This window comes from Oncorhynchus clarkii, chromosome 28 (genome assembly GCF_045791955.1).
Source record: "Oncorhynchus clarkii lewisi isolate Uvic-CL-2024 chromosome 28, UVic_Ocla_1.0, whole genome shotgun sequence".
In the NCBI taxonomy this organism is placed as follows: domain Eukaryota; kingdom Metazoa; phylum Chordata; class Actinopteri; order Salmoniformes; family Salmonidae; genus Oncorhynchus; species Oncorhynchus clarkii.
The window spans coordinates 9,091,454-9,115,953 of NC_092174.1; the positions used below are offsets into that span (position 1 = coordinate 9,091,454).

At 42.0% G+C, this 24,500-nt stretch overlaps 1 protein-coding gene across 2 annotated transcripts in view; it reads right to left on the reverse strand.

Annotated features, from left to right (window-relative positions):
- The window catches only part of LOC139386914 (potassium channel subfamily T member 2-like), a 67,162-nt gene extending 45,517 nt beyond the window's left edge, over positions 1 to 21,645 (reverse strand). Inside the window, exons 1-15 of one of the 2 annotated variants that reach the window (XM_071132795.1) lie at positions 21,250 to 21,600; positions 20,962 to 21,041; positions 20,615 to 20,714; positions 18,056 to 18,100; positions 17,422 to 17,470; positions 17,181 to 17,240; positions 15,080 to 15,154; positions 14,546 to 14,629; positions 14,199 to 14,293; positions 6,554 to 6,734; positions 5,680 to 5,844; positions 5,281 to 5,417; positions 4,934 to 4,997; positions 451 to 559; positions 112 to 220 (exon numbers count right to left, since the gene is read on the reverse strand). In XM_071132795.1, the coding sequence (XP_070988896.1) occupies positions 112 to 220; positions 451 to 559; positions 4,934 to 4,997; positions 5,281 to 5,417; positions 5,680 to 5,844; positions 6,554 to 6,734; positions 14,199 to 14,293; positions 14,546 to 14,629; positions 15,080 to 15,154; positions 17,181 to 17,240; positions 17,422 to 17,470; positions 18,056 to 18,100; positions 20,615 to 20,714; positions 20,962 to 21,041; positions 21,250 to 21,344 (1,448 nt within the window). In that variant the 5' untranslated portion in view covers positions 21,345 to 21,600. Of the gene's footprint in view, positions 1 to 111; positions 221 to 450; positions 560 to 4,933; positions 4,998 to 5,280; positions 5,418 to 5,679; positions 5,845 to 6,553; positions 6,735 to 14,198; positions 14,294 to 14,545; positions 14,630 to 15,079; positions 15,155 to 17,180; positions 17,241 to 17,421; positions 17,471 to 18,055; positions 18,101 to 20,614; positions 20,715 to 20,961; positions 21,042 to 21,249 lie in introns of both variants that reach the window. The other variant, XM_071132796.1, reaches the window with a different exon arrangement.
- Positions 21,646 to 24,500: the final 2,855 nt, after the last annotated feature.

A 24,500-nucleotide genomic window follows, 5' to 3' on the forward strand; every position in this document is an offset into this window, starting at 1 on the left:
GTAGAGACTCGGTGGGTTGGCGCGTTGCCTACTGTACTTTGCAGATCTTATGGAGTGTACACCATTGAAGTGTTGACTAGGTATGAGGGTGGAGGGTGGTTGTGTACTTACAGGCCCTGTGAAGTGTGGACCAGTAGGGTTATGAGGGTGGAGGTCGCTGGACAGATGCAGTTCAGGGCCAACATGGCGTACTTGAATTCCTCCTCACACACAACATGATCTAAGGCAAAGGAGAATAATAACATTTGACTACGTTTTAAAAAGAGTATTACTGAGATGGGACTCAATGAGACGAACCGGAATACATAGAGAAAATATAAATGCAAAACTAGAGAAGGACGGGTTAACCCATTATTGGGGCCACAATTCAGGATATTCCCAAAGAATCTATGCCAAGGTCCCACATCATCTAAACAAATGTTTCTTAACAGTACATTCATCCGTCTTTACCTGCAAATTTCACATGGAATTTATTCTCTGGCTTCAGAATCTGGACATAAATGGGGCACTTTGGAGCGAAATCCTTCACAGCCCAAGCTCGCAGAATTGTCTGATGGTCCTTAGAGGCAAACAAGACAACAGAGACAGAGGTACATTTGTTAGAGCTGTTTAAAGCGACATTGCTTTATGCACTGCAGTGTGGTTATAACATTGGCGCCTAAAAACAATGGGTGACCGAGCACTCTGGGGTCTCGGGCCCTGGCTCTGGAACGAGCTCACGCTCCACCTCCGCAAGCCCCAGACCACCACTCCCTTTAAGTCTGAGCTCAAGAAATACTTCTTCAAACTGGCTTTCGCCAATTGTGATACATTTTTGTGGCGTCTTTTGCTGGTCTTATACGCTAGTTGTAAGTTCCATTGTTTTGTCCCTGTCGCCTCATTATGTTGTGTATCTTGTATAGTACTGTGCTACTAGCTATCTTTCAATTTCAAATGTTTTTATCCCTTTTATTAAAGTTTTTAAAGAGCTCTACAAACACAATTTATTATTATTATCGTTATTAGAGGTATGTTTATGTCAGATGTCATACAAAGCTTGTGCAATACAAAGTCTGTCTACCTTGTATAAGTCCTATTATAAGTGATACTCTTGCCAGTGTGTATCATAGTATTCAACTCAATTTGCAATAAAACTTATTTTAGCTCCACCATGCTATAACCAGTCAGAACAGGCACAGCTCGAACACTACTACACTGAAAAAACTGCTGTATCAGAAATTAGAGGCATGGTTTCATGAATTCTTCAATGCGAATCTACTCATAATGACATGTTCAGAACAGTGTCATAGCGCAGTCCCCCCCCCCCCCCCCCCCCCATGGGGCAGAGAAAAATTAATATTATAGCTAATCCCATTCGATTTTACACATTTTGACAGGCTGAGAGGAAATGTTGCTTTTCACATGCGGGATTGTCTGAGACCAGCCACCCGGACAGCTGATGAAACTGTGGGTTTGCTCAACTGAAGAATTTCTGCACAAACTGTCAGAAACTGTCTCAGGGAAGCTCATTGTCCTCACCAGGGTCTTGACCTGACTGCAGTTCGGCGTCGTAACCAAATTCAGTGGTGAAATGCTCCCTTTCGATGGCCACTGGCACGCTGGAGAAGTGTGCTCTTCACAGATGAATCCTGGTTTCAACTGTACGGTGCAGATGGCAGACAGCGTGTATGGCGTTGTGTGGGAGAGTGGTTTGCTGATGTCAACATTGTGAACAGAGAGCCCCATGGTGACGGTGGGGTTATGGTACAGGCAGGCATAAGCTACGGACAATGAACATAATTGCATTTTGAATGCACAGACATACAAGATCCTGAGGCCCATTGTCATGCCATTCATTCGCTGCCATCACCTCTTGTTTCAGCATGTTTCAACTTGTAGACTTGTTTACGTGTTGCTGTGCGGTTTGTTGCTAACCTTACTTTGCTACCTGCCAACTTTACGTTTTTTATTTTTATTTATTCCCTAGCTCGACTTCTTTCATTCAACTTTTTCACCCTGGGACGCTTTATCTGGACGTGGTTCGTCAGTACCTCCAATCGTTAGGCAAGGGTAATTTAAGTGTAGGAAAGGATGAAACCATGTCTGTGCCACCAATAACTACAGATAGTAGTATAAATCCCCACGCACAGTCCCCGGACAATTTTCTCATGGCTTCTGGTAGGAATGCTCAACCAGTGTTGCTCATTCAGCCGACAGAAACTTTCAACCGGTTCTCCCCATTAACTTCTCTGCGCACGGAACCCGCTAGCGGGCGGAAATTCCACAACATACGGCGATCGCTACATAAATAGTCTTATTAAGCAACGGGTCGGAGTCAGAGGGCGAGCCTTCTCTGGTCTCTCCTCCTCCCGTTACGGGGTCTCCCACCATTAGCTCTGACAAATTGAAAACCCTAGTCATTAGCCACCCCATTACACGCAGTATTAGACTTAAAACGAATCATCCAGCAATTATGCACTGTTTACCAGAGGGCAGGGCTACCGACGTTAAGGCTAATCTAAAGATGGTGCTGGCTAAGGCTACAACTGGTGAGTGTAGAGAGTATAGGGATATTGTTATCCACGTCGGCACCAACGATGTTAAGATGAAACAGCCAGAGGTCACCAAGCTCAACATAGCTTCAGCGTGTAAATCAGCAACAAAGATTTGTCGGCATTGAGTAATTGTCTCTGGCAACCCTCCCAGTTAGGGGGAGTGATGAGCAGAGTCTCACAACTCAATCACTGGTTGAAAACTGTTTTCTACCCCTCCCAAAAGAGAAAATCTACAGATAATTGGCCCTCTTTCTAGGACTCACCAACAAACAGGACCAAGCCTGGCCTGCTGAGGAGTGACAGACTCCATCCTAGCTGGAGGGGTTCTTTTCCACGAACATAGACAGGGCTCTAACTCCTCAAGCTCCACAATGAGATAGGGTGCAGGCCGTTAGCCAGCCTGCCAGCTTAGTGGAGTCTGCCACGAGCACAGTCAGTGTAGTCAGCTCAGCTATCCCCATTGAGACCGTGTCCGTGCCTCGACCTAGGTTGGGCAAAACTAAACATGGCGGAGTTCGCCTTAGCAATCTCACTGGAATAATGACCTCCTCCGTTCCTGTCATTATTGAAAGAGATTGTGATACCTCACATCTAAAAATAGGGATACTTAATAATATTAGATCCCTCACTTCCAAGGCAGTCATAGTCAATGAACTAATCACTGATCCTAATCTTGATGTGATTGGCCTGACTGAAACATTGAACACATGAATTTATTGTGTTAAATGAGGCCTCACCTCCTGGTTACACTAGTGACCATATCCCCCGCACATCCCGCAAAGCCGGAGGTGTTGCTAACATTTATGATAGCAAATTTCAATTTACAAAAAAAAAAAAATGACAGCATTTTCGTGTTTTGAGCTTCTAGTCATGAAATCTATGCAGCCTACTCAATCACTTTGTATAGCTACTGTGTACAGGCCTCCTGGGCCATAAACAGCATTCCTCACTGAGTTTCCTGAATTCCTATCGGACCTTGTAGTCATGGCAGATAATTTTCAATTTTTAAAAACTTTAATATTCACATGGAAGAGTACGTGCAGATATTACTATGCTAACTAGTAGTAACCTTTAGCATATGGTTTGCTAGTGCCCATTCAGGTCTGTATTGACCTAATGACCACATGTTGTTTATTCACATTATGCTAATGCTCCCGAGTGGCGCAGGGGTCTAAGGCACTACATCTCCGAGCTAGAGGAGTCACTACAGACCTTGGTTTGAGCCCGGGCTGTATCACAACCGGCCGTGATCGGGAGTCCCATAGGGCGGCGCACAATTGACCCAGCGTCTTCCGGGTTAGTGGAGGGTGGCTGGGGTAGGCCGTCATTGTAAATTAAGAATTTGTTCTTAACTGACTTGCCTAGTTAAAAAAGGTGAAATAAATTTAAAAAATGCAAATGCTACATAAGCCACTAATGTTCCTTTATGCTTAGTATGCTTAGGACACCCCCTGAATGTCACAGTATAATTTGCACTATGACTTTGTCTTTACTTTCAGTAGTACAATACAACTCCACTCTAGCCTGGTCTTACAAGCCACTTCATGTATTTCTTTCAGTTTATATACCCTACAATCACTAGAAGTACAGTTCAGAGTGAACTCTGCCAGAGAGAACAACAGACAAATGGTGTACTGGTGAGGGCAAATAGAGGAAAAATCTATACTTTTAATAATCAGACTAGCTGAAACTAAAATGATCTAATAATATTACTGTACACTGGCTAAAATGCCTTGGAATCAGCAAGTTTTTTTAACGACTATTCAGCAATGAACAAAATATGTATTTAACCTCAATCTAACACAAAAAGTCTGTGTCACACCCTGATCTGTGTCATCTGTCTTTGTGCTTGTCTCCACCCCCCTCCAGGTGTCACCCATCTTCCTCATTATTCCGGTGTATTTATACCTGTGTGCTCTGTCTGTTGCCAGTTCATCTTGACAGGGCCTACCAGTATGTTTTCCCATCTCCCTGCTTGCTCAAGTTCTGTTCCCTAGTTTCCCCAGTTCTGACCATTCTGCCTGCCCTGACCCCGAGGCTACCTGCCATTCTGTACCTGCCTGACTCTGACCTGTTTATGAACCTTTGCCTGTCCTCACCCCGAGCCTGCCTGCTGTTCTGTACCTTATTGACTCTGCCCTGGATTACGGACCTCTTTGACCTGTCTTTTGCCTGCCCCCTGTTTTGAGTCAATAAACATCTGTGACTCTAGCTGTCGCATCTGGGTCTTATCCTGAGTTCTGATAGTTTGGACAAATGCCTGGTGGGCTGGTCACTCCTTAGGCCAGTGGGCTGGTCTCTCCTTAGGCCAGTGGGCTGGTCTCTCCTTAGGCCAGTGGGCTGGTCTCTTGGTCCCAGTCTGCCACTGATTTAGCGGTAATAGTAGCAAATGTACGTACTGCGGCAGTGCGGTCCACCTCACAGCGACTGCTTAGGATGAAACAAGCCTCGGCATTGTCCAGTCTGGAAAAGAAGGACAGCCATTCAATACCAAGTGGTAACATCTCAATACTCTACAGTGGCTTCCTCTCATCTCCTCTCCAACTGTATACCTACCCACACTCATCTTAAACATAGGAGAGGTGAAAGGAAAGCAATATGGTGGATGCCTATTGCCTATTCACTATTGCTTTTTACCAGTCCAGCTCTTCCACATCAGTGCAGTTGAAGGAAAGGAGACCAATGATCCAAAGAGAGGAAACTATTTTAGCGGAATGAGACACAGCCCTTAGTGTTGGTGACTCACTTGGCCCGTATGAGGTCCTGGTCTTTGAGGGCTGACCCCTGGAGGTAGATGACACGCTGGGACCACAGGGGGATCTGGAGGACCCGACGAACCTGGGGGTCCATCTCTGTCGGGCACAGGATGATGACGTAGTAGTCCTGAATGGGGAGGAACACCGAGGAACAGCCTGGGTCGTGTTCATTCGACACCAAATAGACGAAAACGGACTTAAACAGGGAGGGACTACCTGGACTTGTCCAATAAGTAATGCACATTTCTGTTGCCAAGTGTTTTAAAACCTTTCCTATTACGTGCATGAATGAACAAGACCCAAGCATACATGCACGCACACACAAACTCAATCACCCACCCACGCGCATGCATGCACGCACATACAAATACACACACACACACACACACCTGCAGCCCGGGGTGGGCGTAGAACTCATTGAGGAAGTCCATCAGGAGGTCTATCTTGAGGGAGCTGACACACAGCACCACATGTTTCTCCGTCTGGGCCCGGTGACGGCTGTAGTTCCCCCCCGACTTCTGTCTCTCCATCCACAGGTAGGCCAGCTGCTCAAACTGACCAATAGTGCCCAGCACAGGCACACCTTACTAATACTGCTCATGTTGTGTAAAACAAATGCTCAAATCAACCAAATAGGCTAAATGCATGGCTAAATGCATACAGTTCACCCAATCCGACACATTTCATAATATAGATTAAAGCGTTTATCTTTTATTGCTGTGTTCTTCCATCCTGGTCCTATTGAGCTATTATTTTCTCCAGCCCAGTACCAACACGCCTGTTTCATACAGTCAACTAATCATCAAGTCAGGTGTGTTATTACAGCTAGACGGTACAAAAGCCTGCATACCCTTCGGGTCTCCAGGACTAGTACTAGAAAAAAGCTGCTTCAACAGAACATTGAAATTGTATCCATAAAAAAAGGCCACAGTAAATTGCCTGTTTTTGTCTTCATTTTATGGCAATATGTTTACAGGGAGATTGGCAGAACAGCAGCAGTAGGGATACTTTTGGCCTACCAATGCCTCTACAATGCCTCGAGCATGATTATGCACCGTCTAGTTCAGCTGATTCCCTACTCGCATGTGTTCTATCGATTTGGCATTTCCTAGATGTCCAAACATTAGCCCAATTGATTTCCCTTTAGCAAACAGTGTGGTCATTTTGTGTGTGTGTGTCTGTCTGTCTGTCTGTCTGTCTGTGCGGTGCAATGTGTGTGTGTGTGTGTGTGTGTGTGTGTGTGTTTTTGGCCAACTCTCTCACCTGAATGGGCAGCACCACAAGGGCCACTGAGATCATGATGATCACCAGCAGTTTGGAGGGCCACACGTTGGGCGTGACGTCGCCGTAACCCACTGTGGAGAACGTGACAACACAGAAGTACCAGGAGTCGAACAACGTCAGGTTCTTGCCCGCCCGCTCCAGGTGCTGGATTCCACAGATACTACCAGGGATACAGGAAGCAGTAACACAGAGGTTGTGAAGGGAGTGGTGTCATTGCATCATTTGGGGACAGTTTACCAGACACAGATTAAGCCAAGTCTTTGATTTTTAAGGATTTTCATTTGAGGTTCTACATTGAGTTTGTGTTTTAGTCTAGGACTAGACTTAGGGGAAATTGGCCCTTGGTGTCTACACTGAAACATATGAAGTAGGGCCAAGACTTTTTCCAGACCACATGACCAAACCAGGAAAAACACTGTGTCCTTTAACCTTTAACTAAGGTAGACGGTCAAGAAAAACTATTTGTACTGCACATAGGGACCGTTTTCTGGACAGTTGTTACTGAATGTTACTCCTTGACTACTTGACTCAGTTAGCTTTTTGGACCGGGACTAAACTTAATCTGTCTTTGGGAAACCGGCCTATAAGGTTTTAGCCGAGAAGAAACATCAACCTACAAGACTTTCAACTGAACTCCCCAAAGCCAGGCATATATCCTGAAATCTCTTTGTAACATATATCGCTCATCGATATATTTTTATATGTACATATTATTTTTCCATCCATTTACTAGATTGGTGTGTATTAGGGAGTTGTTGAGGAATTGTTAAGATTACTTGTTAGATATTACTGCACTGTTGGAACTAGAAGCACAAGCATTTCGCTACACTCGCATTAACATCTGCTAACCATGTGTATGTGACCAAATGAAAGTGATTTGTTTAGTTTTTTTTTATTGTTAATGATGATTGATATACTGTTTGCCCTCAAATATATCTGAGGATGTATTTATTAACAAAAATGCTTTGCATATTATGGAAACTTATTTTTTTCAATTCTTGAATGAATACATAGTATCCATCCTATCAGTTTTTTGTTGTTGAATGTTGTGGTCAGTCATGTATTGACATTGGAAGTAGCTTAACCTGTGATCCCACTGGTCCAATACATCGATTAGTAAAACTTGGCCAACTGAAAGAGTGTTCTATTCTTATTTTTTGGAGTAGCGTTTACATGGAGCAATGTCGTCATTCCAGTAAACCTAAATTTACCAGCCAGGACAAACAGACCTTAAGAGGAATATTCTGTCTACACAGACATAAGTGTGTCTCAACATGATTTCATTTAATATCCATTTTTACATATTGTTTTTAAATCGTATACATCTTAATATCATCTATAACGTATATGTTGTTTTGAGAACTGATAACTGACAGACTACCAGATAAGGGTGTGTACGCACGTGTGTGTGTACACACCCATAATCATGAGTATCACTTTATGACCATACAGGGACAGAGAAAAAAACACTTCGTTCGCACACGCACACACACACATACATTATGGGCAGGGCGGCAAAAGGCAGAACTGAGATCACTTAGCGGCCATTACCCCAAGGCCATTACCTACTCATTCCAGGGATTTTCTTTATTTTACTATTTTCTACATTGTAGAATAATAGTGAAGACATCAAAACTATGAAATAACACATATGGAATCTTATAGTAACCTAAAAAGTGTTTAACAAATCAACATATATTTTTTGATTCTTCAAAGTAGCCACCCTTTGCCTTGATGACAACTTTGCACACTCTTGGCATTCTCTCAACCAGCTTCACCTGGAATGCTTTTCCAATAGTCTTGAAGAAGTTCCCAAGTATGCTGAGCACTTTTTGGCTGCTTTTCCTTCACTCTGCGGTCCAACTCATCCCAAACCATCTCAATTAGATTGAGGTCGAGTGATTATGGAGGCCAGGTCATCTGATTCAGCACTCCATCACTCTCCTTGGTGAACTAGCCCTTACACAGCCTGGAGGTGATAGTCCCACTAAGCACAAACCAGATGGGATGGCATATCACTGCAGAATGCTGTGGTAGCCATGCTGGTTAAGTGTGCCTTGAATTCTAAATAAATCAGCGACAGTGTCCCCAGTAAAGCACCCCCACACCATCAAACCACCTCCTCCATGCTTCACGGTGGGAACCACACATGCGAAGAACATCCGTTCACCTACTCTGCGTCTTACAAAGACAAAGTGCTTGGAACTAAACATCTAAAATTTGGACTCATCAGACCAAAGGACAGATTTCTACCGGTCTAATGTCCTTTGCTTATGTTTCTTAGCCCAAGCAAGTCTCTTATTATTGGTGTCCTTTAGTAGTGGTTTCTTTGCAGCAATTCAACCATGAAGGCCTGATTCACAGTCTCCTTTGAACAGTTGATGTTGAAATGTGTCTGTTACTTGAACTCTGTGATGTATTTATTTGGGCTGCAGTTAAATATAGGTTTAAAAAGTTAATTAGAGTTAACTAGGCAAGTCAGTTAAGAACAAATTCTTATTTACAATGACAGCCTAGGAACAGTGGGTTAACTGCCTTGTTCAGGGGCAGAACGACAGATATTTACCTTGTCACCTCGGGGATTCAATCCATCAACCTTTCGGTTACTGGCCCAACGCTCTAACCACTAGGCTACCTGTCTCCCCTTATCCTCTGCAGCAGAGGTAACTCTGAGGCTTCCTTTCCTGTGGCGGTCCTCATGAGAGCCAGATTCAACATAGCCCTTGATGGTTTTTGCGATGGCACTTGATGAAACTTGACATTTTCCGAATTGACTGAACTTCACGTCTTAAAGTAATGATGGACTGTCGTTTCTCTTTGATTATTTGAGCTGATCTTGCATTAATATGGACTTGGCCTTTTACCAAATAGCGCTATCATCTGTATACTACCCCTACCATGTCACAACATAACTGATTTCTTCAAAAGCATTAAAAATGAAAGAAATTCCTCAAATTAACTTTAACCTCTTGAACCTCTGGGGGCAGTATTTCATTTTTGGATGAAAAACGTTCCCGTTTTAAGCGCTTTTATTTCTTTCATCACAATTCCCTGTGGGTGAGAAGTTTACATACACTCAATTAGTATTTGGAAGCATTGCCTTTAAATTGTTTAACTTTAACATCCCTACGGAGGCTCTGTTTACACACGTTTTCCGGCACGGGGTGCCTGAGAATATAGTTTCTGATCGGGGTCCCCAGTTCACGTCGAGGGTCTGGAGGGCGTTCATGGAACGTCTGGGGGTCTCGGTCAGCCTTACCTCAGGTTTTCACCCCAAGAGTAATGGGCAGGTGGAGAGAGTTAACCAGGATGTGGTTAGGTTTCTGAGGTCTTACTGCCAGGACCGGCCAGGGGAGTGGGCAGCGTTCGTGCCCTGGGCAGAGATGGCCGAGAACTCGCTTCGCCACTCCTCCACTAACCTCTATCCCTTCCAGTGTGTATTTGGGTATCAGCCGGTTCTGGCTCCTTGGCATCAGAGTCAGACCGAGGCTCCTGTGGTGGACGACTGGTTCCGGCGCGCGGAGGAAACATGGGACGCCACCCATGTCCATCTTCAGCGCGCAGTGCTGCGCCAGAAAGTTGGCGCAGACCGTCATTGCAGTGAGGGGCCGGGTCTGGCTCTCGACCCGAAACCTGCACCTCCGCCTGCCCTGTCGGAAGCTGGGTCCGCGGTTTGTGGGGCAATAAACCCCTTGTTCCATGTGTCTCTCCTCAGGCTGGTGGTGGCTGGCCCGCTCCAGGAGTCTGAGGTGCGGGAGGTTCCTCCGCCCCCTCTGAACACCGAGGGGTCCCCGGCGTACTCCGTTCGTTCCATACTGGAACATTCTGCCCACATTTAAGATTGAGGTCAGGGCTTTGTGAAGGCCACTCCAATACCTTGACTTTTTAAGCCATTTTGCCACAACTTTTGAAGTATGCTTGGGATCATTGTTCATTTGCAAGACCCATTTGCGACCAAGCTTTAACTTCCTGACTGATGTCTTCCTTCAATATATCCACATAATTTTACCTCCTCATGATGCCATCTATTTTGTGAAGTGCACCAGTTCCTCCTGCAGCAAACCACCCCTACAACATGATGCTGCCACCCCCTTGCTTCACAGCTGGGATGGTGTTCTCCGGCTTGCAAGCCTCCCACTTCTTCCTCCAAACATAACAATAGTCATTATGGCCAAATAGTTATATTTCTGTTTCATCAGATCAGAGGACATTTCTACAGTTGCAAACTGTAGTCTGGCTTTTTTATGGCGGTTTTGGAGCAGTGGCTTCTTCCTTGCTGAGCGGCCTTTCAGGTTATTTCGATATAGGACTCGTTTTACTGTGGATATAGATACTTTTGTACCTGTACCAGCATCTTCACAAGGGCCTTTGCTGTTGTTCTGGAATTGATTTGCACTTTTCACACCAAAGTACGTTCATCTCTCAGAGACAGAACGCATCTCCTTTCTGAGCGGTATGACAGCTGCGTGGTCCCATGGTGTTTATACTTGCGTACAATTGTTTGTACAGATGAACGTGGTGCCTTCAGGCATTTGGAAATTGCTCCCAAGGATGAACCAGACTAGTGGAGGTCTACAATTTTATTTCTGAGGTCTTGGTTGATTTCTTTTTATTTTCCCATGATGTGAAGCAAAGAATCACTGAGTTTGAAGGTAGGCCTTGAAATCCATCCACAGGTACACCTCCAATTAACTAACATTATGTCAATTAGCCTATTAGAAGCTTCTAAAGCCATGACATCATTTTCTGGAATTTTCCAAGCTGTTTAAAGGCACAGTCAACTTAATGTATGTAAACTTCTGACCCACTTGAATTGTGGTACAGTGAATTGTAAGTGAAATAATCTGTCTGTAAACAATTGTTGGAAAAGGACTTGTGTCATGCACAAAGTAGATGTCCTAACCGACTTGCCAAAACTATAGTTTGTTAACAAAAAATTTGTGGAGTGGTTGAAAAACTAGTTTTAATGACTCCAACCTAAGTGTATGTAAACTTCCGAATTCAACTGTATTTAACTGATCCATTTGATATTAATGGTTAACAATTCTTTAACTAATAGTAAGAGATTTCTGTCCTACTAGTGTCTGTGTTTTCATGGGCTCCACTCTCGTTCCCTGCAGCTAATTTTGGCGTACAGTATGGTCACTGGAGATGACTTGAGCTTACAAATTAGTTAAAGACTGCATCGCATAGACAAGAATGTGTTTTACTAGAGAAAGCTTAGGAGTAGAACAATCCCTTGTTGTCTCAAAATCATCCTTGCATCTGGGAAACTAAGCGAGGGTGGGGTTAAGACAACAACCCACGTGCAGATAATGACAGGATGAACCCAGAGTGGCTTATGATGCCACTTGGTCTGCAAGAGGCGGGTTGAACCAACCATGATTGAGCATTGGTAGTGTCCGCTATATATAGTACTCTGCATTTGTGTAAAGATTAGGTTAGTCTGTCCAACACTCAAGGGTGTGGGGAGGACCAGACTCATTATTGCAATAATTAATCACTATTAAATAAAGATGGTTGTTTGAAAAAATGACCAAGTCTCTCTCAGTATTGAATTTCCATGACACAGTGCATGGACTCAAGGACATTCAAAGACTTATCCTGAAGCCACTCCAGCATTGTCTTGGCTGTGTTCTTAGGGTCATTGTCCTGTTGGACTTTTTGCATTTAAGAATGATGGAGGCCACTGTGTTCTTGGGGACCTTCAATGCTGCAGACATGTTTTGGTACCTTTCCCCAGATCTGTTCCTCGACACACCTGTCTCAGAGATTCAAGGACAATTCCTTCGACCTCATGGCTTCGTTTTTTTGCTCTGACATGCACTGTCAACTGTGGGACCTTATATAGACAGGTGTGTGCCTTTCCAAACCATGTCCAATCAGTTGAATTTACCACAGGTGGACTCCGATCAAGTTGTAGAACCATCTCAAGGATGAGCAATGGAAACAGAATGCACTTGAGCTCAATTTCGAGTCTCATAGCAAAGGGTCTGAATACTTATGTAAATAAGGTATTTCTGTTTATTTTTAATAAATGTGCAAAAATGTCTGAACCTGTTTTCACTTCGTCATTGTGGGGTATTGTGTATAGATTGCTGAGGAATTGTTTTTTATTGAATCCATTTTAGAATAAGGCTGTAATGTAACAAAATGTGGAAAAAGTCAAGGAGTCTGAAAACTTTCCGAAGGTACTGTAAATACAAAATGCAAGCAGAAATAAAAACACGTACATCATAAACAGACACATTCATGACTAATAAAGCCCTCAGAATACGTTTTAAGGCATTACATGCATTTGACCAAAGATGCAAATGTGCTACATATGACAGTTTTTTTCATATGGGATGACATTGGAAAGATCAAATCATAGTGACAGATTCACACATTGTATAAGATTACTTCCCAAGGAAAGTCCAATTTGTTTGACATCTCAACTTTAGGTTGTAGCTCAGCTTCTGAATGCCATAGAGACAAACCAAAGATATTCCCATGTGCATCAGAGTCGAGTCGTCCTCGGGCATTTTACCACTTGTTTCTAGCCTAAAGCATAGCAGATTAGTGTTTTAGGTATAAACATTTGCAAATTGTAAAAAATATATATATATATTTTTTTATCCCTCAAATCAAGGAAGGTCCCACGCCCCTACACAAAATGTTGCCCCTAGATTGGGGACCCCTACCTTAGATAACATAGCTAATCACTGTCCTTCCATTTCACTTCCATCTGGTCATTCAACTAACTGTCTACTGACTAGCTGTCTATTGACCAATAACAAACCAATTCAGTATTGTGACATTCTATTACCATCACGAAAAGCAACGGCAACATCGTGCTAGCATTATACCTTAAAAACAAGGCACACTAGTTCAGTCAACATTTTTTAACGTAATTTCAGCAAAATTACGCTGAACCAATGTGGATAGACGTTGAATTGACATCTGTGCCCAGTGGAATATTTAATGTTCTAGGCAATGTGAATAAACACAGTGAAATACTGTCTGTTGAGTGCAGGGTTGGTTCTTTGGAATATGTGCCTTCAACTTTTCTTAAAAAATACATTTTCCAGGATCTAGTAGTAATTGCTGCCACTACCTTGCTTTTGTGGCAGCGCACACATTACATTAATGGTCTTGTGGCAGTCAACAGGAAGCCAGATATTGAGGGAATTGTTCCGAGGTAATTGACCTTGTAATGCCATTTACACAGAGTGCACTGGAGAAAATAGGTCCCAGAGCTGTACACTTGGTAACCCAGAAATATGATGTCAGACGTGGTGCATTAGTGGCAAATGACTGTAAGTGCCTGAAGCTCTGAGGTGGAAAACCACAGATAATGCCCAGCAATTCAATCTGGGCTGACCCCGTAAGATCCTATTGGATGTGGGAGAGGGAGAGATGGTCCAAAGCAGGGTGCTTTGCCTCCTCCATCCACTTATTGAGTTAGCAATTTAGCATGTCCTCTCAGTCTAAGTGCCAACATCTTTTTGTTGTTGTTGTTTATCGTCGTTTCTGAAACTAATTGTTTGCTTAATTTAAAATTGGTTTTCGAAGTGCCCATGTTTGGGTTGCAGACTGCAATCTACCAGTGCACACACATTCACGCACGCACCCACACACTCACCAAGTGAATATGAGGCAGAAGAGGGTGGAGATGAGGATGAGCACCTGGTTGAAGATGGCAGACTGTGTTCGCTGTATGGCACGATGCAGGTCATTCTAGGGGGGAGAGGTTACGAATGGTTGGTAAACCTCTTACCTCTATTTTTGTAAAGGATGTTTTTTAATATTTCATTGCTGAATAAGGTAGGCACACATAGTTGAGATGGGGAGACAGAACAGAGGGATAGAGCAGTGGCAGGACCAGGGATCGAACCACTGCCTCCAGATGTAATGTGTGGTCCAGAGGCAGCAGCACTATCGCGACATGCTGATTCAGCCGTATCGGAGTTGAGGCAGGTTAACACTCACAATCATATTCTCCAAGGCATGCTTGGCCAACCAGCAGTTCAGGAACACTGGGATGAAAAGGTTCCGCAGAGGGAGCCACATGACCTGAAAGAGCACAGAGATTGTTGTAGGCTATCCCATCTATAGAAGCCCAAAACATTCCTGACAATGTTGCCAGATACAAAGAGATAGGTTATCACAATGTTTCAGCAATGTAGCTATGTTACCTGGGAAGACTCTGGTCATGATACTCTCTGAGACTAAATATACTACTAGGAGTTCGTAGGTACGTACAGTATATGATGTAACTTAAAACATCTTAAAATCCCAGTTAAAACCACATACAATGTATAATTCAGCCGTGTTCCTCATTAGCTGTGACTATGGGATGAGACCATAATAGCCCTGCCATAGCATTGTGTTTTGCTAGAGTCCAGGGCCCATATTCACGTCTCAGAGTGGGAGTGCTGATCTAGGATCAGGTCACCCCCCTCTTAATTATTATTTAAATGGAAAATCTGATCCTAGGCCCTGTTAGAGTGTGTTAACTCTTACGGTGAGCAGGAAAGGCACTGTGTTCACCATCTCCAGGATAAACGTCAACCGAATGATCTGCTCCCAAATGTTGCCCTGAGGACAAAGTAGAGAGCAGTCATGTTTCTTCTTTCTTTGTATCTTTTTAGCCCTTTTGGGGGTTTATCTTCTGCTTCCTTTTGGGGCCTAATGGTTAGAGTGTTGGGCCAGTAACCAAAAGGTTGCCGGATCAAATCCCGAGCTGACAAGGTAAAAATCTGTCATTCTGCCCCTGAACAAGGCACTGTTCCCCAGTAGGCTGTCATTGTAAATAAGAATTTGTTCTTAAACTGACTTGCCTAGTTAAATAAAGGTTAAATTTTTTTTTAAATCACAGTTAATCTGTTTCACAATCTATTGACTTTGTATATACAGTGCCTTGCAAAAGTATTCGGCCCCCTTGAACTTTGCGACCTTTTGCCACATTTCAGGCTTCAAACATAAAGATATAAAACTGTATTTTTTTGTGAAGAATCAACAACAAGTGGGACACAATCATGAAGTGGAACGACATTTATTGGATATTTCAAACTTTTTTAACAAATCAAAAACTGAAAAATTGGGCGTGCAAAATTATTCAGCCCCCTTAAGTTAATACTTTGTAGCGCCACCTTTTGCTGCGATTACAGCTGTAAGTCGCTTGGGGTATGTCTCTATCAGTTTTGCACATCGAGAGACTGACATTTTTTCCCATTCCTCCTTGCAAAACAGCTCGAGCTCAGTGAGGTTGGATGGAGAGCATTTGTGAACAGCGGTTTTCAGTTCTTTCCACAGATTCTCGATTGGATTCAGGTCTGGACTTTGACTTGGCCATTCTAACACCTGGATATGTTTATTTTTGAACCATTCCATTGTAGATTTTGCTTTATGTTTTGGATCATTGTCTTGTTGGAAGACAAATCTCCGTCCCAGTCTCAGGTCTTTTGCAGACTCCATCAGGTTCTTCCAGAATGGTCCTGTATTTGGCTCCATCCATCTTCCCATCAATTTTAACCATCTTCCCTGTCCCTGCTGAAGAAAAGCAGGCCCAAACCATGATGCTGCCACCACCATGTTTGACAGTGGGGATGGTGTGTTCAGCTGTGTTGCTTTTACGCCAAACATAACGTTTTGCATTGTTGCCAAAAAGTTCAATTTTGGTTTCATCTGACCAGAGCACCTTCTTCCACATGTTTGGTGTGTCTCCCAGGTGGCTTGTGGCAAACTTTAAACAACACTTTTTATGGATATCTTTAAGAAATGGCTTTCTTCTTGCCACTCTTCCATAAAGGCCAGATTTGTGCAATATACAACTGATTGTTGTCCTATGGACAGAGTCTCCCACCTCAGCTGTAGATCTCTGCAGTTCATCCAGAGTGATCATGCGCCTCTTGGCTGCATCTCTGATCAGTCTTCTCCTTGTATGAGCTGAAAGTTTAGAGGGACGGCCAGGTCTTGGTAGATTTGCAGTGGTCTGATACTCCTTCCATTTCAATATTATCGCTTGCACAGTGCTCCTTGGGATGTTTAAAGCTTGGGAAATCTTTTTGTATCCAAATCCGGCTTTAAACTTCTTCACAACAGTATCTCGGACCTGCCTGGTGTGTTCCTTGTTCTTCATGATGCTCTCTGCGCTTTTAACGGACCTCTGAGACTATCACAGTGCAGGTGCATTTATACGGAGACTTGATTACACACAGGTGGATTGTATTTATCATCATTAGTCATTTGGGTCAACATTGGATCATTCAGAGATCCTCACTGAACTTCTGGAGAGAGTTTGCGCCACTGAAAGTAAAGGGGCTGAATAATTTTGCACGGCCAATTTTTCAGTTTTGGATTTGTTAAAAAAGTTTGAAATATCCAATAAATGTCGTTCCACTTCATGATTGTGTCCCACTTGTTGTTGATTCTTCACAAAAAAATACAGTTTTATATCTTCATGTTTGAAGCCTGAAATGTGGCAAAAGGTCGCAAAGTTCAAGGGGGCCGAATACTTTCGCAAGGCACTGTAGATATACATATTGACATGACTGTAGAGTGGACATTACAATGAATGTTTCCTTAGACTGAGTGACACCTTATGGAGTGGGATGGTACTTACCTTGTAACTCAGGTAAGTCAATAGAACAGTTTCAAAAAGACAGATAACTGCCACAGACACCTGTTGAAGAAATAGAAGACTCTTTGTTTTCATCGAGGCTCATAAAAAATGACTGAGAAGCAGGTTGACTGAGAAAATAAACGACAAACAGCAGTAACCGCATAGTGCCCATGTATACAGTAGTTAGCAAACAACTACAATTGAATAAATTATGAAGAAAATTTGTTGGCAGAAATTTCACCTGTAACGGCCATATTAGAAGACTTCGTTCGACCCACATTATGGGAGACCTGGCGGGGGAAAAAGCTGTGTGTTAGTTTACACCTGGAGATTGAGATGAAGAGAGAGATTTGAATCATGTCCAGAGAATAACTAGCCATCAGTGGTGTGTAGAGAATAACTCATTGGTTGTGCTTGATGTTGGATTAAAGAGTCCCTGAAAACAATATATTGTCCAGGAGTTTTCCCAAACTTAGACTAAGTAGGACAATGTTTCTGTTCAGGATGGTACCCTAGTATGAGAGTGGATTTAGGGACACTGGTGTAGGACAATGTTGAGACATGAAACCACTACAAACATCTGACAAGGCTTTAGAAAAGACAAACAGCTTAAAGCAGTGGATGGCTGTCCTATTGCTTGCAGTCATCGTGGTGTGTTCTAGCGACCACCTGTTTGTGCCAATTCAACATGTAGAATTGTTGGGAAAATGGCAGCCAATATTTTGGTCAAAACCACGTTGTTCTGCTATGTTTCCTCTCTAAGTGAGTGTGTGTCTCGATGCATTGTTACCGGGTAATATTGATATTATTAGGTCTGGATATGCTTCTGTTTTATTTAACACTATTAGATAAGAGTAGAGAGAGTAAACACTCACCAGTCAATCTTTAAAAAGATGTATGTTTGATTGGGGCATCCCCAGCTGTAGAGAAAAAATTTCAAAATATTTAACATGCACCTTGTACAATAATATTGAAGAAAATGAAATTCTACAGTCATTTCAAAACAAGGACAACGGCAAGGAAACCGACTGTATTGCTATTTTTATACATGAAACTTATTTGATCTAATAGAAGTTTCTTAATGCTTTGGTTGTTACGAGTGTACTGATATACAGTGCACTTGGAAAGTATTCAGACCCCTTCCCCTTTCCCACGTTTTGTTACGTACACAACCTTGTTGTAAAATTGATTCAATTCTATTTTTTCTTAATCAATCTACACACAAAACCCAATAATGACGAAGTGAAAACAGGTTTTTAGACATTTTTACAAATGTATGAAAAAAATGTAACTGAAACACATTTTTGTCGTAGTCCCAGACATGAATCACAAAAATGTGTTTCAGTTTTTTACATTTTACTGCTGTTTTGACTGGAGTTGTGAAACACTGAGCTAGTGTCTAGAAAGAATGATAGACAGTGAATTGAATGATTCCGTACATGTTCAGTGCATTCACTTGCTCTGTTTCCAGGCATAGAAATGAAAGTATTAAAATCATTGTCGTTAGCTAGGTTTCCCTACAATTGGCGACAGATTTTCATGTGAATATTAATCAAATCTGCATAAAACAATACGGACATTTCCCCACCAGAAATGCGTTTCCATCAAACTGACTTATTGCGGATAAAAGGCTGTGCATGATGACATAGTGCACATAAAAATAACTGTGGTTAAATTCCCATGTACCGAATAAAAAGTGCAAGTTAAATGGGTTTCCATAGAATCTTCAACTCTACTGATCCCATTGGGCACAAACTGGTTGAATCAACATTGGTTCAACATAATTTGTCAACATATTGTGGCATGGAATCTAAGAAAAAAAAAAAGTAATCAATGTAAACTGTTGTTTTGATGGTGACATTTCAGCCACAGGATTACATCATCATGATAACCAAATTTCAACATAGACAAACCTTGTATGAAATATGTCAAGTTTGTACCTTTAAAACAATGTCAGATCTTCAACATTATATCCACTATCAGAAAGAAAAAAAATACACCGGACAGAACGTCCTACTGGAGAGTTGATCTATCTACACCTACCATTTGGTCTCCTATCCAGGATTTTAACCAAGTTCAGCCCTTCTTAGCTATGTAAGATATTTGTCACTGACTATTACCGATGAGCTACTGTGAGAATGATTGTTGAGAGATCGCCATGTAAAAACTAAATAGATTCCCTGTTGCTATTGAAATCATTCCGAAGGGTAGATTTAAGAACAAATGAAATGTAACCATACTTTATCCCTCATAAATCAATGATGCTATTTAGGCCTATATAGTCATCAACGGCTATTGTTTAATTTCATCCCAGAATTCATCAGAAAATATACAATACAATAGGCCTTGCATTTCCAACATGAATCCAGCATATCAATTATTCATTTGTAGAAAAAAATTGAATTAAAGCCAAGTCAGTGGCACAGATGGAACTATCCAAGCAGAATATAAATCCCCTTTAAATGTTTATATTTGGTTGCATTGACAGCTAAACACAATTCAATATCTCTTTTGAAATACAATGCATAGCCTATTAACTTGGCAACAAGTTAACAAATGATATGCTGAATTCACCACTTTAAAGAATGGGATTATGCCAGTGGCTCAGATGGAACTATTCAAGCTGTGGATACAACACCTTTAAATGTGGATATTTGGTTGCATTGCGTTGCCAACCGAACACAATTCAATATGACCTTTGTAATACAGCAAATAGCCTAAAGTTAAGGTTATCTTACAAACTAATGTAACATTTACCCTTAAAAATGTTTAACACATACATGGCCACATTGAGGTTACTGTAACTATTAATTTGTTTTTATGTAATCATGTTCAAGATAGCATGCATAGGTTGTCACAGGTCTGTGGAGATTTCCACAATTGCTATAATAATCTGAGCAGAACCTCGAACGCCATTGATCACTTGCACCATGTATTTTAATGTAATCTCAACTGCAATCCAGGTCATTTGGTTCTGCTAGTCGATGACACATTCAGTTGTATAAATAAACAAAATACCTGACATTGTATTCCTACTGTATTTGTACTTGCGTAATTAATTATACCGACACAAACAGATCCCACCATGTCGAATGAACTAATTCTCTGTCGACATTATAAAGGTGAACCGGCATTTTCTGTTTCCATTAGCCCGATTGCGATTTTTTTTCATGCAACAGGTAATTAATCCGCATGAAATGGCTGGATGGAAACCTGGTTAGTAAGACATTTTCCATGGCATGGAAATAGCTAATAGTCCACATTCTCTACTAATTATCCCTGGTTTCTTCTCTGAGAATTACTATACCTTGAGGGCCATCGTTAGAGGCTGTTGTCAAATTGTAGTCATAAAAAATGCAACATTTCTGTGACAATTCAGTGAAGACCAGGTGGTATCTACCTGTACCTGCGAGACATTAAATTACTATCCTTACCAGCCATGTCCTTTGGATGGGTCATCTGTCAATACGCGACACATGTATAAGATACAGCTCAGGACCTTTAGGGAGAAGTCAAACACTTGTATTCTCAGGCCTGGGAGACAAAGACAGAGGTTATATGTCATACCTAGGGTCAGTACTTCCTCACCATGTGACCTGACCAGGAACATCTCCGGGCCCCTTTGATATAACTGGTTCAACAGTTTGCTATTTGTTACCGATGCAACAGGTGTATTTTTACTATGTCTTTAAAACAAAGTACAAAAAAGATTTATTAGATGGATAGTAACAGCATATAGTGTAGTTCAACTGTGACTACACAGTTAAAAAACATGACTTACTTGATCTTTGGTTTTTGATGAAGAACAGTTTAAGTGTCTCTTTGAAAGTACTTTCATTGGCATAAAATTCAACTTGCACCCTTAAAAAAAAGAGTCATATAATTAGTTTCTATAAATAAAATGAATAATGCCATATTTACTAAGCATTTTCACATGGGTAAGGCTGGATGTTAAGTGCAAGAATTCCACAGGTGCAAACTCTTAAATAATATACAACAATGTTAAACCACATGATTTAAAACACATTTTTTTAAATTGAAGCTAACATGTCAAACAAACTCAACCTACCTGTCATCATTTAGTAAATTCTGGTCCCCGAGGAGTAAGTCCCTGAATTTATACCTCGGGGGAAGACGGGGTACTTCGCTCTCCAAATCAACCATAGTTCTCCTTAGCTGTAGCTACATCAGTTGAAACAAAAGCTCAATCCAGATCTAAAAATTTACACTTTTATAACAATGTTTCAAATCAATTGTTGCACTCAGTCGTGCATCCTTATTCCAAGCTCTCGAAAAGACTGCATCCATCACAAAAATATGGTTTAATTATTTGGAAAACAAGGAAGCAGCTATATAGGCTAATTATTCAAAGTCGTCCCATTGTTGAGCATCCTTGAGTGCATGTCTGCGACTAGACACCCAAGAGCATCATTATGCTCTTGAGACGTTGTGCATGTGTCATCTCACTGCAAGCATCATCCAAAGCGCACATCTCAGTCATTGGAGTCGTCGGTTTATTGGTGATAATGATTAAGCTAATAATGATGATGTGAATATACACTATATATAAAAAAGTATGTGGATATCCCTTCAAAGTAGTAGATTTGGCTATTTCAGCCACACCCATTGCTGACAGGTGTATAAAATTGAGCACACAGCCATGCAATCGCCATAGACAAATATTGGCAGGACAATGGCCTTACTGAAGAGCTCAGTGACTTTCAACGTGGCACCGTCATAGGATACCACTTTTCTAACAAGTGAGTTCGTCAAATTTTGGCCATGCTAGAGCTGCCCGGTCAACTGTAAGGGCTGTTATTGTGAAGTGGAAACGTCCAGGAGCAACAACGGCTCAGCCGCGAAGTGGTAGGCCATACAAACCCACAGGACTGCCAAGTGCTGAAGCGCGTAGCTCGTTACACTCTCCTGTCCTCATCTTGCAAAACTCACTGAGTTCCAAACTGCCTCTGAAAGCAACATCAGCACAAGAACTGTTCCACGGCCGAGCAGCCGCTTTTTGTTTCCCACTTTTCACCAGGGTATTTTATCATATTTAGTGACTCAAATAGAAGCTAGTCCAGTAACACTTACACAGTAACACATCAGTAACACATCCAAGTATAATGATGACATGATTGACCCAGAACCAAACCAATAACCTATTACATTCAGTTTCTTGGGCTCATATCACACCTAGGTGGCGAGGTACGGCTGGCTACATTCCACCCTTGACATTTGGCATAGTCATCAGAATTGGGTTTTTGGGAGCAGTGTGCAGTTGACCAATGGACAGCTTTAAGCTAAACAAACATGATGCTAATATACCCCAGTGCACCCTGGGTGCCCATATTTTTATTTTACCTTTATTTAACCAGGTAGGCTAGTTGAGAACAAGTTCTCATTTACAACTGCGACCTGGCCAAGATAAAGCAAAGCGACACAAACAGAGTTGGAATAAATACACATGGAATAAACAAACATACAGTCAATTTATTTTACCTTTATTTAACTAGGCAAGTCAGTTAAGAACAAATTCTTATTTTCAATGAGGGACTAGGAAAAGTGGGTTTACTGCCTGTTCAGGGGCAGAACAACAGATTTGTACCTTGTCAGCTCGGTGATTTGAACTAGGAAATTTTCGGTTACTAGTCCAACGCTCTAAACAGTAGGCTACCCTGCCGCCCCAAATAACACAATAGGAAAAAAAGTCCATATACAGTGTGTGCAAATGAGAGAAACTAAGGGAGGTAAGGCAATAAATAGGCCATAGTGGTGACATAATTACAATGTAGCAATTAAACACTGGAGATGATAGACGTGCAGAAGATGAATGTTCAAGTAGAGATACTGGGGTGCAAAGGAGAAGAAAAAAACAGTATGGGGATGAGGTAGTTGGATGGGCTATTTACAGATGGGCTATTTACAGATGGGCTATGTACAGGCGCATAGATATGTGAGCTGCTCTGACAGCTGGTGCTTAAGGTTAGTGAGGGAGATATGAGTGTCCAGCTTCAGTGATTTTTGCAATTCGTTCCAGTCATTGGCAGCAGAGAACTGGAAGGAAATGCGGCCTAGAAAAATTAAAAGGCCCTAATGGTAATTTGAAGTATGGTGAACGGAAAGAGCCGATTCAGGCGCTTTTAGGCATTCAAGAATTGACAGGAACAAAAATCCGAATGAGGACCTTAATTAGGGAAGCTAAGCAACAGGTACTGTAAGAGGGGGAGCGCAACAGAGCCACCAAGATATTTATGTTTTTAGATTCCCTTTACAGTAAGATCAGTTTTATAGTTGCAAGCAAAAGCCTGATGAGACTAAAAGCTTACGTATTACGTTTAAGGGAACTAAATTGCAGGCTACAGCAGCACAGCCCAGAGGATGCCTCAACCGACCGAAACCTATTGGACCAGTTTCTTGGACTTGAAGATGGCACCCTGGGCTAGGCCTTTTAGACCTATGCAGTGGTGGAAAAAGTACCCAATTGTCATACTTGAGTTAAAGTATAGACAACTTAATAGAAAGTCAGTCAAGTAAAAGTCACCCAGTAAAATAGCACTTGAATAAAAGTCTAAAAGTATTTGGTTTTTTCAAAAGTACCTGTAATTGCTCAAATATAATTATCAAAAGTAGAAGTAAAAATAATTTCACATTCCTTATATTAAGCAAAGCAGACACCATTTTCTTGTTTTTAAAATGTACGGACAGCCAGGTGCACACTCCAACATTTACAAAATGTCATGTATTGCCATATTATGTCTTGTTCCTGTTCTTTCTCTTCACTCCGTCTCCCTCTGCTGGTCGTATTAGGTTACCTTCTCTTCCTCTCCTTCCCCCAGCTGCTCCTCATCTTCTCTAACTACCTCGTTCACCCTTTTCCCACCTGTTCCCTTTTTTCCCTCTGATTAGGTCTCTATTTCTCTCTCTGTTCCTGCTTCTGTCTTTGTCAGATTCTCGTTTGAGTTTCTCATGCCAGAACCAAACTATCGTCTCGTTTGCTTCACCCTTGTCCTGTCCTGTCGGAATCTGCCTGTTCATCTGATGCTACGTGTGATCAGGTACCTCTGTCCTCTACGACCCGCGCCTACCCAGAGAGACCAGCAGTCTGTCGCCGCTAACCCAGCTATTCTCCTCTGCTGCTAGAAGGGGACTCTATCCCAGCTATTCTCCTCTGCTGCTAGAAGGGGAACTCTTCTGTGATTATCAGAAGGACTTTATGTTTCATTTGTTGCCCTCTCTGCGGGTTGTTTATTTTGCCATCATATACATTTGAAGAGGATCTATGTCTTACCTGTGTTTTGACATTAAAGGACTCTGTTTTTG